The sequence below is a fragment of the Cucurbita pepo genome, chromosome LG08, assembly GCF_002806865.2.
Source record: "Cucurbita pepo subsp. pepo cultivar mu-cu-16 chromosome LG08, ASM280686v2, whole genome shotgun sequence".
Lineage (NCBI taxonomy): Eukaryota > Viridiplantae > Streptophyta > Magnoliopsida > Cucurbitales > Cucurbitaceae > Cucurbita > Cucurbita pepo.
The window spans coordinates 3038584-3052577 of record NC_036645.1 but is presented as its reverse complement, the minus strand read 5'-3'; the positions used below and the strand labels follow the sequence as shown (position 1 = coordinate 3052577).

At 35.7% G+C, this 13994-nt stretch overlaps 2 protein-coding genes and 1 non-coding gene across 3 annotated transcripts; 1 reads left to right on the top strand and 2 right to left on the bottom strand.

Annotated features, from left to right (window-relative positions):
* Positions 1 to 9493, bottom strand: LOC111800772 (methionine aminopeptidase 1A). The gene is made up of 16 exons (XM_023684614.1): positions 9330 to 9493; positions 7346 to 7396; positions 6697 to 6882; positions 5933 to 6008; positions 4595 to 4642; positions 4460 to 4504; positions 4175 to 4274; positions 3666 to 3717; positions 3535 to 3576; positions 3326 to 3387; positions 3142 to 3240; positions 2701 to 2774; positions 2522 to 2591; positions 1761 to 1826; positions 1584 to 1672; positions 1 to 398 (listed from the first exon to the last, which is right to left on the bottom strand). Exons 1-16 carry the CDS (start codon positions 9401 to 9403, stop codon positions 324 to 326), a joined length of 1209 nt encoding a protein of 402 aa, XP_023540382.1. The 5' UTR covers positions 9404 to 9493; the 3' UTR covers positions 1 to 323.
* A 92-nt stretch (positions 9494 to 9585) lies between these two features.
* Positions 9586 to 9658, top strand: TRNAR-CCU. The gene has a single exon. It is a non-coding gene; the product is annotated as a tRNA-Arg (tRNA).
* Positions 9659 to 10450: 792 nt separating this feature from the next.
* On the bottom strand, positions 10451 to 13005 carry LOC111800704 (probable pectinesterase/pectinesterase inhibitor 36). Its single transcript, XM_023684516.1, has 3 exons — positions 12560 to 13005; positions 11424 to 11765; positions 10451 to 11201 (listed from the first exon to the last, which is right to left on the bottom strand). The coding sequence occupies exons 1-3, from the start codon at positions 12981 to 12983 to the stop codon at positions 10510 to 10512; spliced, it is 1458 nt and encodes a 485-aa protein (XP_023540284.1). The 5' UTR covers positions 12984 to 13005; the 3' UTR covers positions 10451 to 10509.
* Between the last annotated feature and the right edge of the window lie 989 nt (positions 13006 to 13994).

Here is a 13994-nt window from a genome sequence, read left to right as displayed (position 1 = left end):
AAAAAAAAGCATCTGTTCCTCGAAAGAAAATAAAAGAGTAGACATCACAAACAAAGGGAAGCTGAAAGTGATTTGGTTATGGATAAAAGAGAAGTAAACATAGGCCATTGGTGGGGCATCAGCATTAGCACACGGCTTCATCGCCCTCAAAGCCCAACAGACAAAAATAGGCAGACTTCAATAAATAAAAACAAAAATCAGTTCCATTACTATGAGAACATTATTTGTGTTATGTTTCCAAGCCTTTGAGAGCCCAACGTTTTTAGAAAGTCTGGTGTCTTCTGAAACTGAGGCCAAAAATGGGGAGTTTCAAGATAATCTAATCAGCTCAGCCATGGAAACACCTTGGGAGATGTAGGCAACCGAGCTGTGAGGACTTCAACTCCAGTTTCTGTTACCTACATAACACAAAATTACACCATATTTTAGTGAATTTCCATTCCAAGTGCAAGCTAGAATAAAAAAGACTAACAAAATCGACTGAACCTTGTTAGACTTGCAGTGAATTGAATTAGGTAGGTTTACAAAATATTCGGTTATTTCTGTTTGAATCAATTCTTGTATTTGTGAGATTTCACGTCAGTTTTGAAGGAGAACAAACATTCTTTATAAGGGTTTAGAAACGTCTCTCTAGCATATGCGTCTTAAAACCTTGAGGGGAAACTCGAAAGGAAAAGCCCAAAAAATACAATATCTACTAGCGGTGGGCTTGGCAGTTACAAATGGTATCAAAGCCAGACATTGAACAATATGTCAACGATGAGGCTGAACCCCGAAGGGGGGTGGACACGAGGCGGTGTCAGCAAGGACGCTGGGCCTCGAAGGGGGTGGTTGGGGGGTCCCACATTGATTGGAGAAGGGGATAAGTGCTAGTGAGGACGCTGGACCCCAAAGGGTGGTGGATTGCGAGATCCCACATCGGTTGGGGAGGAGAACGAACATTCTTCATAAGGGTTCGGAAACCTCTCCCTAGCATACACGTTTTAAAACCTTGAGGGAAAATCCAAATGAAAAAGCCCAAAGAAAATATCTACTAGCGGTGGGCTTGGGGCTGTTACACTATTCGTTCTAGGCAATTTGCTTTTGTTCCTTTAGATAGGGCAATAGGGCAGTGAGTTTGGAAAGGACACGACGTTGGTTTTTTTTTTTTTTTTTTTTTTTTCCTTAAGCCAAATAGGTCGGCTTGACGTTGATTTTCACCAAAAACCAACCTAAACTGACACTACATATCATTTTACTTGACTGTCAACTAAGGAATGAAAGGATTGAAAAAAAAAATGGTTCATAGAGGTCTAGAACCCAACAGGTAATTGCGTGTGATGCAACATGTGCTTTTCAACAAACAGTTCTCTAGTGTTTTAGTTCTTGGTGGACATGCCAATTTCCTTCAGAAAATTTTGGCATACAGTGCAAATTAAGACCAAGTCGGGGATGCAGATGGTATCAAAAGAGGTTACAGAAACATCTTCCAATTAGCGAAGATCGTCTAAGAGACAGGTTATCCATAACTTGATTTTAGCCAGACCATTATAACCAAGATATTATATTGGAAGAAGAGATAGTCAAGGGATTTTCATTGTTACCAAGAGTGTGTGTTCGAACTGAGCACTTCGTTTTCCATCAGCTGTAACAGCAGTCCACCCATCAGGCCACATCCGATCACGCCATACTCCTGTGCTTAGAATATTTAGAATTATTCAAAAAAGAAAAGGAGGGGAAACACGTGTCGTGCTGGAACCAAATAGTGAGTAAACACGAACCTGCATTGATCATTGGTTCGATTGTAAAGGTCTGCCCGGCTTTCATCACACCAACTGCTTTGTTTCCTGGTCAGTACATAACTGAGAGTAAGATGTTTATAGAGGAGGCCAACAAGAGGTAGAAAAACATATAATTTTTACTATCTATAGTTTGCCTCTACATTCCAAACTCAACAACCAATGAAGATGTACATCGTCACGGGATTGTGCCCTTTAGACAAGGGAATGTAGTCGAAACACACTTCGTTTTTTCATTTTCTTTTTTTTCTTGGGGGGGGGGGGGGGGGGGNACCACAATCACCACGTTGAATGTATGAAAGAGAAATTGTATGAATTTCTATCCGTGTTAAAAGGCATCACATCCAACGGACTCTTATTAAGACCAACTATTATTAAGAAGTAACCACATAGAAATTTTTTTTAAGGATAGGATAGATCCGACAGGAACCATTTGCGGTTCCCACTCTAAGTAGGAAGTCATCGCCCACTTTCTTCCTAGAAATCCCACTAAGAAAGACTTAATCAAAGAGATGAGACAAATTTCATCGTTTCCATATGGGGCGTGGGTCCGTTCAAAAAAAGGTCTTAGATCTCTTTGCGGATGGAGGCTATCTGCGCCCAGACCCGTTGAGAGATCCCGATCCTTATCTTAGGCGGGATGACCTGGTCGAGAGAGTACGATACATCGGTATAAAAGATTGAACTATGTTTTTTACAAGGTGGAATCAGAAGTGTTTGAGACCTATTTCACCCATACTTACTTCCATAATGGGGAATATTAGGGGCACAATGAAAGAGCTCTCCAATGCCATGCCCACAGTATGACCTGACCTAATTGTACAAAGAAGGCAGTGAGAAAATAAACAAATTAAACAAACATTTAATCCGGTAGAACTAGAACTGATAGCGACTTTAATTCGAAACTACAGTTAGACATTACCACAGACAAGCCCGACATAGAAGCATGACGATTAATTACTTCTCCGACATCACGGAATCTAACTCCAGGCTTCACTGATGATGATTACAAACAGTTCAGAGCAAAAAAATTTATAACATTACAAAAATAATAATAATACTAGAAACTAAAATTATATCAAGAAAGGATCATGTCACAGCAACACTATGAATAAAATAGCCTATTCTTAACAATCGACCTAATTTTCACTTTTCTTTTGATTGTAGACATTGGTTCACTAGGAAGAACAGCCACGGGTAAGAGCAACATAATGCTAATCTGTTTTCACATTAGGCAAAAATTAACTCTTTCTATGAATCCGCAGAATGATCCACTGCAACCTATTCAAAAACTTCGTATATGTTTTTTCGAGGGATTACAAAATTTATGTTGTAAAGTCCATGGTGCATTATTGACACATACCCATGGCTATAGCTTTCTCCAAACACTCGTAAGTACACTGGACTAAACGTCGGGACTCTTCATCAACTTCGCCTACGAAGTATGTCTCATTGAGATCACCTGCATTTCAACCTTTTTAAGTTAGCAATTAGCAGAAAAATAAACTTGTTTGGGTCAATTAAAACCGATCAATTACATGTCTTACCATGATAACCTTTATAGTACACAGTCACATCAACGTTTACAATATCACCATCTTCTAGTTTCCTGAAACAATTAGAGCAAATGTTGAATAAACGTCTACCTCATCAAATGATCAAGATTGGTGCCAATTTCAAATTCAAAGCATGAAGACACAGATTCATCAACATGAGATGTGCCAAATCCACATGAACGAGGGATTAAAACACATACCTTGCATCAGGAATACCATGACAAATCACTTCATTAACGGAACTGCAAAGAGAGAAACAAACTGAAATTCGTATGATCCAAAAAACACAACAAATAAAATTTATGAAAATTGTGCAAAAATTAGTGCATACGTGCAGCAAGACTTGGGAAAGAAGTGATAATTGAGTGGAGATGGATATCCACCTGAAACAATGTATGAAAAAAATTAGTAATCACGGTACCCATGCAAATGATTGTTCCCCCAATCTAAATTGAATCATAATTAACCTATTTTGTAAAAAAAATAAATCTCACAATAAACTGGCACATTTGAAAGTTCAAAAGGTAGTAAAACAAAACAAGAGAGAATCCAAATGAAAGCAAAAGAGAAGAAGAAATCAAAGTACATCTTTGACAAAGATGGCAATAACACAACAATGATCCCTTTCCCAAATAGTGGAAAGGAAGAAAATAGCTACTCTCCTGTCATTGGAAATTCTGCAGATTAATCAAGTGGACATCACGATTTGAAACCATCACTCCGAAGGCATTTAAATTTTTTACTTGCCTCTTTTAACTACTAGACCAACCAATTGAAGGTACTACTTCAAAAAAAATTAATAATAATTTACAGAATAAAAATATTTGGTGTTTCTAATACCTGCAGCTATCGTTGCCTCATGAACCACACGGTCAATTTCATCAGTAGTTATACCCGGTTGAATCACTCTAGCAGCCGCATCCAAAACTTCCCTTGAAATCTAACAAATAAATTATTTAATCACCGGATAGACTCTTAAAGCATAAATGTAAAAATACAAATGTATGCTTCATCTGGAATTTTCAATAAATTTTAGAAAAACATACTCAAAACTATAAGATGAAATAAACTGATAAAGCAAGAGAATCAACTTGGCAATTAAAGTTGAAGAGAAGTAAGACATACCCTGCCAACCTCTCTCATTATCTCAATTTGATCTGGAGTTTTGATCTTCGAGGAAAAGAATATATATAATTAGTCAAGTGACTGAAATTTTCAATTAAAAAATTTAAAACTAATAGCTAAGGAACAGAAGGTTACCTCAACAACATGTTGGAAATCGCTATTTGGCTCAATTTTGGGAAGTCCCTGCAAATTTAGAGAAAAGACAACGAATACCAATTAAAAAGTGATGCAGAAATAGAAACAGAAACAACATTTATATGAGATCAACTGAAAAATATAGTATCATATATGTACATTTGGGGACAAACAAACCTCCAAGACCTGCAAACATTACTGTTTACCCATATCCGTAACTCTCTTATCTATCAATTTATATTTCAAGAGAAGAATGGATGAAGAGCAGAAAGATTTATTCAAACAGGAGATTATACCAGAGTGCCACTAACGCGCATGAAGGGTGCATCCAAGTTTCTTAAATGTATATATATATATCAAGAGAGCATCAGCTAGTGAAGTATAAAATATAATTCTACCGTACTCATCTCAGATCTTCATTGGACAGCTTTCAATAAAATTATTCATTTCCCTACCAAGCTTTTGTTTCGCTTGTTGTCCCAACAACTTAGATTGCTCGGCTGCAAAATGTTGCTCTTGGTTTTAATCTTCGATTTTCTCTTTGGAACTGTAGCTATGGCTAGTATTTGAGATGGTCAAGTGTTGGTAATGCTGTTTTGGATTCTTTTGCTGGGTTTGTAGGAGGGCCTTTAAATCTAGATGTTTGGAATAATGGATTCTTTAGTTGCTTTCAGATATTTTAGTTATCCTATGTCTCATTGTATTAAGTTGTTTGCTGGCAATTTTCCCATGTAAACTCTTGCTCCTTGTTTATACTTTTTCATTTCATCAATGAAAAATTATGTTCCTTAAAAGAAACCGATAAAATTATTCATTTGTTATAGTCAATGTATATCTAAAGTACAAGATGACATTTCAATATTAAGTATCCAACAAAAAGAAGAAAGAACAATCTGATTCGTAAGAGAGAATCTTGAACTCTAATTCTTAGCATTTTGACTCAATCATCACTCAACATGTTCAAAGTCTCCAACCGACTGAACACTTCATCTGCATGCCAAAACTAATGGTTAATGGCCAGGGAATCAGAGTCGGAAACCCACACCAGGACAACTGATTGAGGACTCTCTAAAACTTCAGGTCTTTTACTCCCAGCATTCAATCTTTAAAATGGGGCATCCGCATACATTTGCAAATGAACTTTTTGGATGCGTTTCTATTTTCACAAAGTACAAGTAGGTTGGAAGCATTTGAAAATAGAAATGCATATTTTGCCTACTTGATTTTCATATAAGAAACTTAGATAGATCTATGCATTCATTCCGAGTACTATATCAACATTAATTTTCTCTAACATTCACGAAGGCTAAATGCACAACAAGAATTATTGAAACTCACGTCATCTGCCCAATCTGGTCGCTCTATATGAGGAGGAACAATTCGCTTGCTAGATATGGGATATGGCCTCAGAGTCCTGTAAAATAACAGAGTCATGCATCCAATGCTTCAAAAGAAAATATTTCACATGTTAACTTGGAAGTTTAATTTGTTAATGCCATCTTGAAATCTATAATAATCAACGTTGTACACCAATGGGAAAACAGTCTTAGTGTCTTCTATCATGAAGTTTAGGGAAGGGAACCACCCACCAATTTTAATCAAAGGTACAAACAGTATCCAAATCACTCATATCAATCTACAGGAACAGAGTCTTCAGATGAAAGATCAACAAGATGGGTTTCTTCACAAGAATGCCATAAACTAAAGAGTTCAGATTTGCTTCAAGCACCACGTGCTGAATGTTAATGGTCTCATAATATACATTTACAGCTAGCCCAAGAGTACTACTCTAGTATTGTGAAATTGGCAACAAGGTAGAAAGATACAATATAGAACGGTACAGCCAGCTTTTTTGGAATAAAACATGGTGCAAAAAACTCTTTAACACATTTTACCAATTTTACGACATAAGATCCAAGTGTAAGCTTTATTTTAACTAGTAAATGAATAAACAATCCTGAGAGCAGGACATCCATTGGAAGAGAATGCTATAGAAAAAAAATACTTATCCAATTGAACAATGGGATTAACGTGAGTACCCAACAAGGAAAAGATGAATAGGATGTATAATACAAGAACAATGTAAAAGCCTCAATGTTTACCCTGTCCAATCAAAATGGGGAAGTTTTGGTGATCTTGCTTGCCCTTTCTTCAAGCAATATAGCCAACCTTCACTTGCTCGATCTGAATTTTGTTCCCCAGAATTACCAGTCCCTATCAGAGACAGTTTTTCTTTTAAATGTACTGATTTGTGAGCGCTCCAAGATGCCTTGAAACAATCCTGAGAGCTGTTGAGATAGGAAATTTCATAAATATAATCATTCATTATGATTCCAATTCTAACAAATATTTTATCCAAATCATCAAAGGGCCATCTAATACAGAAACAATGTCCTGAGCAAGTGATTATTAGTTTTCCAATATAGATGAATCAATACCCTGCAGTACACTAAATAAACACAAAAAGTCTTGATGCATAAGAAACTGTAATGTTTAAGTTCTGAATGTTATACAATTACATGTGGAGGTTCTTATATATGCCCAAACACGTGTCAAACTTCGAATTCACAAGTTCTCAACCTGACAGAACGTGAATGTAAAAACTTCCAGTAATGGTTTCCTCAACTCACGTCATATTACATGTTCACAAACAATGTTTTTAAGAAAAAGATGGCATAAAAGGTTAACTTATACGATTGATTTAACTAATATCCAATAAACATCTAGAAGTAATTGGAAATGATTACAGACCAAAAAGCAGCACCCTCCCGAGGAAGCTTCAGTTCCATACACTTTGGACACCTAAAAATAAGATAAGTTAATTAGGGGAAAAAAAAGGAACTAATAAAAAGTACAAAGGGTTCTCAAGGAATATGTTGACTGCAGAACTAAAAAATAAAAAATAAAAAACATACTAATAATAATAATATGTGAACTACAACCTTAAAAACAAACAAATCAAACAGAGTATCCCTAAAGAACGGGTCTCAAATAATTCCAAACAACAAATTTATCATTGAATCACACTCTGAAACACAAACCCTACACTGTCATTATTGCTACTATCACACTTCTCAGATACACACTGTTTAGTCGGACTAATTATCAATCACCAGATGATAGAACCCATTAATGAATATGCCATTTCCTTTTGAAGTACAATTAAGACCCAAAAGCTGTGGTGGCTTTCACTTGACACTTTTGCTGTCTACTGATTAGCCCATATCCAAGTTCAACATGGTTCGAAGCAATCTTTGGTTGGAAATCCCTTCAAGCCAAAGAGAAAGGTGCTATGAAACAATGCAGTTAAATGCCTTTACAGGTGAGAAAGAAACCGATAAAATTTTCAAATTCAGAAGTGTGAGGATGTCTGGGATATAAAGTTCTTACAGCTTCCTTTTAAAGCTATTTGCATTATTTTAACCATAATTCTTTTTTATTTAAGCCAAGTAGAGAATTAGTAAAAATCCCCTTGGCTTTAAATTGATTTCTCATCATCCATTTATACTTCACTTGATCCAAAACAGAGTCCAAATCAAGCATTCATTAGTTTTCATTTTCTTAAGAAACAATTTTTATCAAAAATAATAATAATAAAAGTAAGAATAATAATAATAAAGGAAAACCAGGAGATCCTCAAAATAACCCAGGAGCTTACATGAAAAAGTGCTCTAACCATAATCTAATTTTTAATCATGAGTCTGATGCCTTTTTTGGATCAAAAGAGGTTATGCCTTGCTTCCCCAAGACACATTACGTCATAAAGTCTCAGGAAGAACAATATCAATTCGTCATATTCTTCAGAAATATAAAAGCTTGCTTACGTATTTAACACCAACACACCACAAATTGAAATTTTCGCCCAATATTTTACTTTACCCACAAGGCCTAAAGAAATATTGATGACAAATATTAAGAAAATAAATTTCTATGATTTTTATCAAAGTTAATATACATTTCTATGATTTTTATCAAAGTTCTTTGTATTTTAAATTGAAGCTTGTGCCCTGCTTCTTCAAAGGAACAACCAGAAAACCGCTTTTAGCCTTTCAAACCATTGATTGGCACAAACATTGAATAGAGTACAATTACAGAAAAAGATATAAGAGAACACCATCAAAATCACCAATTGCCAATGATTATCATAATCCACCAAAATTTCTTGGAAAACAATCCTATAACTTCCCAAGTAAAGTTCTTGATATAAGGCTTTAAAAACACTGCTCATTCGTTTTAAACTAATGAATCATTGCCCTCCAGAAAGAAAAAAGTCACAAAGAGAACCGACACAAAAGCGCTCCAACCACCCATTGGTTCTAAACTTGCAAAGCAAGTACCCAGCTTACAAAAAGATTCAAGTTCGGAATATCATGGCCAGAAGCCCCTACCGATTCAGCATATCGGCAATCAAATTCCACCAAAATCACTAGGGAAAAAAAAAACCTACTAAACCATTACTTTCAGCTTCTTTCATATCATTCTTAGATTCAGATTTCGCCCGAGAAGCCACAAAAAGAAAAACAACAATAAACTTCCGAAGGCATGAACTATCTTCCAAGTTCCATTGACTTGATTCTCAATTCACAACTCGCACGCCCAAACTAAGCGACTAAAAATCCATCCAATTTCAAAGAAACGCAAAACAACTCAAATTCCATCGACATTCAAGAACCAAAGATAACATGCGAACTAGCACGGCTACTGAAAACTTGAAAAGAAAGTTTAAAACACATACTGAAGATGGGAAGGTTTGCCGCATCGTGCGCAAGTTAACGTAACAGCTTCGGCCGCATCTGAACCGCCGGCCATCGAACCACTAACAGAAACGAATCCTCTTACCTCCTCTTCCGCCGCCGGCTACAAAATATGAATTGCTAACTTTAACTAATACGAATGGAGCGATTGAAATATATAGGAGGTTCTGAAAAATGAAAGTTCTTCGATTGGTTTGCTTGAGAAAACTTTAAATATTAGTTACCATCATCAACGAAGCGCCTGTAGCTCAGTGGATAGAGCGTCTGTTTCCTAAGCAGAAAGTCGTAGGTTCGACCCCTACCTGGCGCGTTTTTCATTTACGATTTATTTTTATTTCTCATTTCTTTCTTAATTTAAAAATAGTTTTTAATTTAAAAATAGTTTTTAATTTAAAAATAGTTTTTAATTTAAAAATAGTTTTTTTTAATTACTTTCTTCATTTACAAATAGTTTTCTAGTTTAATTTACAAATGAGGAGGAGCTAATTAAGAGAAACCCAATCGTGTTAAAATTATTCATTATTTTAATTTTGACATGTCTCATATTATTAACATAGGATTGCAAGACATATCTCATATTATCCTGGACAAGTGGAAGAAATTATACCATTAAATACAGATATTGTTAGGATTAATGTTTTAAATTTTCGTAATTAATACATGTCTCGTATTATTAACATAGGATTGCAAGACATGTTATCCCGAATAAGGAGGAGCTAATTAAGAGAAACCAAAATTGTGTTAAAATTATTAATTATTTTAATTTACTGGCATGTCTCATATTATCCTGACAAGTGGGAGAAATATATACCATTAAATACGGATATTATTAGGATTAATGTCTTTAATTTTCGTAATTAATAATTTATTATTTGATAAATATGTTATTATTTTTATTGCAATATTAAATTTATCTACTGTGTAAAGAAAAAGTCAGAGATTATTAATTTGCCTTAAATGAGGAAAAACAAGAAAGTCACATTTTGTTAATTAAACTAACTCGAGGGTAAAAAGGTCATTTTGTTGTAATAATTAATTATATTTTATCTTTGTTTTGCATAAAATTGTCAAATTTAATTTATATTAATTTTGACTAAACTTTATATATTTTCTCCATTAATACCTTTATGTAAATACATATTCAATCACCGACCTCAAAACTCAAACTCCAGCCTCGAATGGCACGCCGGTGGCCGGAATGCAAGCGTCGCCGTGAAGAAACTCAGCCACCGTGAAACGCCGCGCCTCCTCCGCGCTACGGAGGACATGAAATCCCGGCCAATGAACCCTAAATCTAGTAGAAGAACCACCGCCAGTGTTCTTAAACTCAGCGTAAAACAGAGTGGAAATTGCAAAATCGCCCCTCCATTCTCCCCACCCTTTCGGGTCGATTAATCCGTCCAAATCCGTCGTCATAACCACCGTCCTTGAAAATCTCTTCCACGGCCGACCGAGGTAGGTCCTGAAATCGCCCTTGACGGCGGCGAGTTCGGGCGCCGCCCTGACTCTGCAGCTGATAATCGAAATTCCGGTGGCCTCGGCTGGATCGTCGCGGCCTTGGGCCGTGATCATGTTGGCCTGGTGGCGTATCGGACGTCGGACGAAGATGTCGCAGTTTTGGAGAACGGCGGCGGCGTTGCCGAAGATGAAATCTATGGTGCCGTAGATTTGGCAGTCGCGGTAGAATTGACGGAGGGAGTGGAGGAACAGGGTGTCCTGATAGCCTTTTATTGTGCACCGGTATACGACGGCGAGGTCGGAATTCAGTCGTAGCGCCACCGCTTGTTGCTTTCCCGGTCCGGCGGTGTTCTCGAATGTTATGTCTCTTGCCCAGAATCCGTCACCGGAAACGCCTGCCATAATTAGTTTTGTATTTTTAAATATTTCAAATTAAAATAAATAAATAATTTACCGATTAAAACATTGCAAATTACCTAAATTAAAGACTAATTAAATTAAATTGTTTAGTATTATTATAATTTTCTAATTTTGTGCCTTAATTTGAATATAATATAATATATATATATATATATATATATATATATATATATGTTTGTTGTCGTTTGAGAACTCACCAAATGTAGCTGAGCTGTAAGTGGTGGCGCCGTCCGGGACGTTGCGGTTACCGGTGACGATGGTTTTGTCGGCGCCGTCGCCGACGACCATGACGTTCTTCAACTGCATTCCAATTTCCACATTCTCCTTGTAAACTCCGGCTTTCACATATATCACCACTCTCTCCGACCGCCGTCTACGGCCATCTCTGGCCAGAGCCGCCACCGCGCCGTTTATGGTTGTGTGGGTGCCGGAGCCGTCCACCGCCACCACATAGTCCGGCTTCGACGTCGCCGCGTTCCATGTCGCCAAGTTGATTCTCCCGTTTTCCGTCAATCTCTCTTTCTCCACTCGTTCCCGTCCTGAATTAAATTATTATTATTATTATTTATTTATTCTATTTTTATTCCTCGGATAAATTACATTTTTTCCCCCAAAAATTATAAATCAATAAATATATTTCCAATTTTTTAAAAAAATTATAAAATATATTTTTATCCGAACATTTTTCAAATACAAAAATACCTTTAAACTTTAAAAAATTTAATTATTACCCTTCCAACTTCAATTCAAAAATAATTAGTATTAAAATTTAAAAATATTTATGAAATTTTAAAAACAGTATTAAAATTAAAAGTATTACCTTTAAAAAATGGTTACTATCCATATATTAATAAATAAATAAAAAATTTAAGGTATTAATATTTTGAAATATGATAAAAGGGTATTTTTTAAACTTAGTTTAATTTTATTTTTTAATATGATACTAATAATTTAATTAAAGGCTATTTTTGAAACTTCTCTTATTTTTATTTTTTAAAAAATATTAATTTTTATTTATTCAAAATTAAGGTAGAATATTATTTTTGTGATAAAAAATAAAGTTCCAACATATTTTTTAATTTATAGAAAATAGAAAAGGTGAGTATAGAGTGAAATTAACGAAAAAAAAAGAGTTAAAATAAAAATTATAAAAATTTATAAAACAAAATATTTTTAAAAAGTCAAATAAGATTAGATATTTTAAATGTTTTAAAAAACATAATTTTAAGCAACTTAAAACAAAATAATAATAATAATAATAATTAATAGAATCACAAAAAAAATTCAAAAAATAAATCACTTGGAATATGCAACGTGCGAAGCACATGCTCACCATTCCGCTCCTCAACGGCCGCAATTTTGTCGTATAAATGCAGAGCTCCGGTGAGCAACACGGTCAAGTTATTCCCATCCGCCGCCGGCACAGCGCCGACTTCTTCCAAGCCATCCAAACAACTCCGATGATTAGCCACGGCGGCGCTGAGCCATATCCGAGCATCATCCGCTGAATAATTCTCTCCAACCAACATCCCGGCAAGCCGGCTGTCGGCTTCCTCGTAGAGAGTATGGCAATCGCCAAGTGCGGTCTGCACATTCCCACGTTCAAAGCGACGTCGTTTCAAGTTACATATTTCGGATCTGGCTTTCACAATTCCGGTTCGCAACAACCGAACCGCGTCCGGCTCGTCTAACGAAGAAATAGAGGAAGCCATGATGGCTAAGAAGAGAAGAAGAGGTGTTGCAAAGGGAAAGGGCATTTTGGTAATTTCGAATAAGGAGAAACAAGGGAAGTTATGTAAATGTAAATTATTTAATTTATATATATATATGTATATGTAGGTGGGTGTGGAGAGAGAATGTGGGTGTGAGAAACACATGGAGTGTGGGTGTGGACACGTGTCAGTCGGACGGGAAGATTAATTTTTAACCAAATACACATGTTTATATCCACCGCTCATGCATGTTCATGTTGGAGTATATAGATGTTTAGTTTTTAAAACGTTAATAAATATTATAATTACTAAATTTATTAATTTTATATCTAATTAAATCTTAAGATTTTTAAATTTGTTTTTGGTTTATTTTTGGACGAAAAATAGTTAATATCTTATTTCAAAAAATACTTTTAAACTTTAAAAATAATTTCACTGTTTCAAAATTTTCTAATCTTCGAAAAAGTGTTCGCCTTCTCCGTTATTTCATGCTGACGGCCGTAAAAACCCCGGTGGCTACTCTCTCGACGATGGCGTGCACGGCGACCTCCTCCCTATAACTAGGACAACAAGCGGTGCATTATCTCCAGTAGAGACTGAGCAATGACGATAATCCTCTTCCCCAACCACACCCATGTCGCTCGAGAGTTAAGACCAGTGCACCTTCTTCAAACGACATCGACTCCCATTGACCCATGCGAGCTCCTAAAATGGGAGTGAGTTGCATATCATAGTCTCAAGTATAAATGGTCAAGGGCATGATTCCAGGTTACCATGTCATCATAGGTATCTAACTCTCAGAGTATAAATGGCCAAAGTCAACAACGGTTAAGGGACATAATCATTGCTTGGCTCGTATGTCTTTATACAACCCTCGAGTGCTTTATCAGATAGTTTATGTGAGATCTTATTCGTTCTTGAAATTAGGTTGAATTTTGTTACAAGTGGTCTCGGGGAATTAGTAACGTCTTTTCATGCTAATTTATTAATGGTTTTGGTTAAAAAAAATATAATAATAATAATAAAAGGAGAGAAAAATAAATAAATAATAATGGT

Excerpts from the sequence above, each read along its gene's own strand:
- LOC111800772 (XM_023684614.1), bottom strand. The coding sequence starts at position 9,403 with ATGGCCGGCGGTTCAGATGCGGCCGAAGCTGTTACGTTAACTTGCGCA. Across the intron at positions 2,775-3,141 it reads GGAGAAAGCTATAGCCATGG|TGAAGCCTGGAGTTAGATTC; the intron begins GTATGTGTCAAT and ends AATCATCATCAG. Across the intron at positions 1,673-1,760 it reads CGAACCAATGATCAATGCAG|GAGTATGGCGTGATCGGATG; the intron begins GTTCGTGTTTAC and ends TTCTAAGCACAG.
- LOC111800704 (XM_023684516.1), bottom strand. The coding sequence starts at position 12,983 with ATGCCCTTTCCCTTTGCAACACCTCTTCTTCTCTTCTTAGCCATCATG. Across the intron at positions 11,766-12,559 it reads GGCCGTTGAGGAGCGGAATG|GACGGGAACGAGTGGAGAAA; the intron begins GTGAGCATGTGC and ends AATTTAATTCAG. Across the intron at positions 11,202-11,423 it reads TTACAGCTCAGCTACATTTG|GCGTTTCCGGTGACGGATTC; the intron begins GTGAGTTCTCAA and ends TAATTATGGCAG.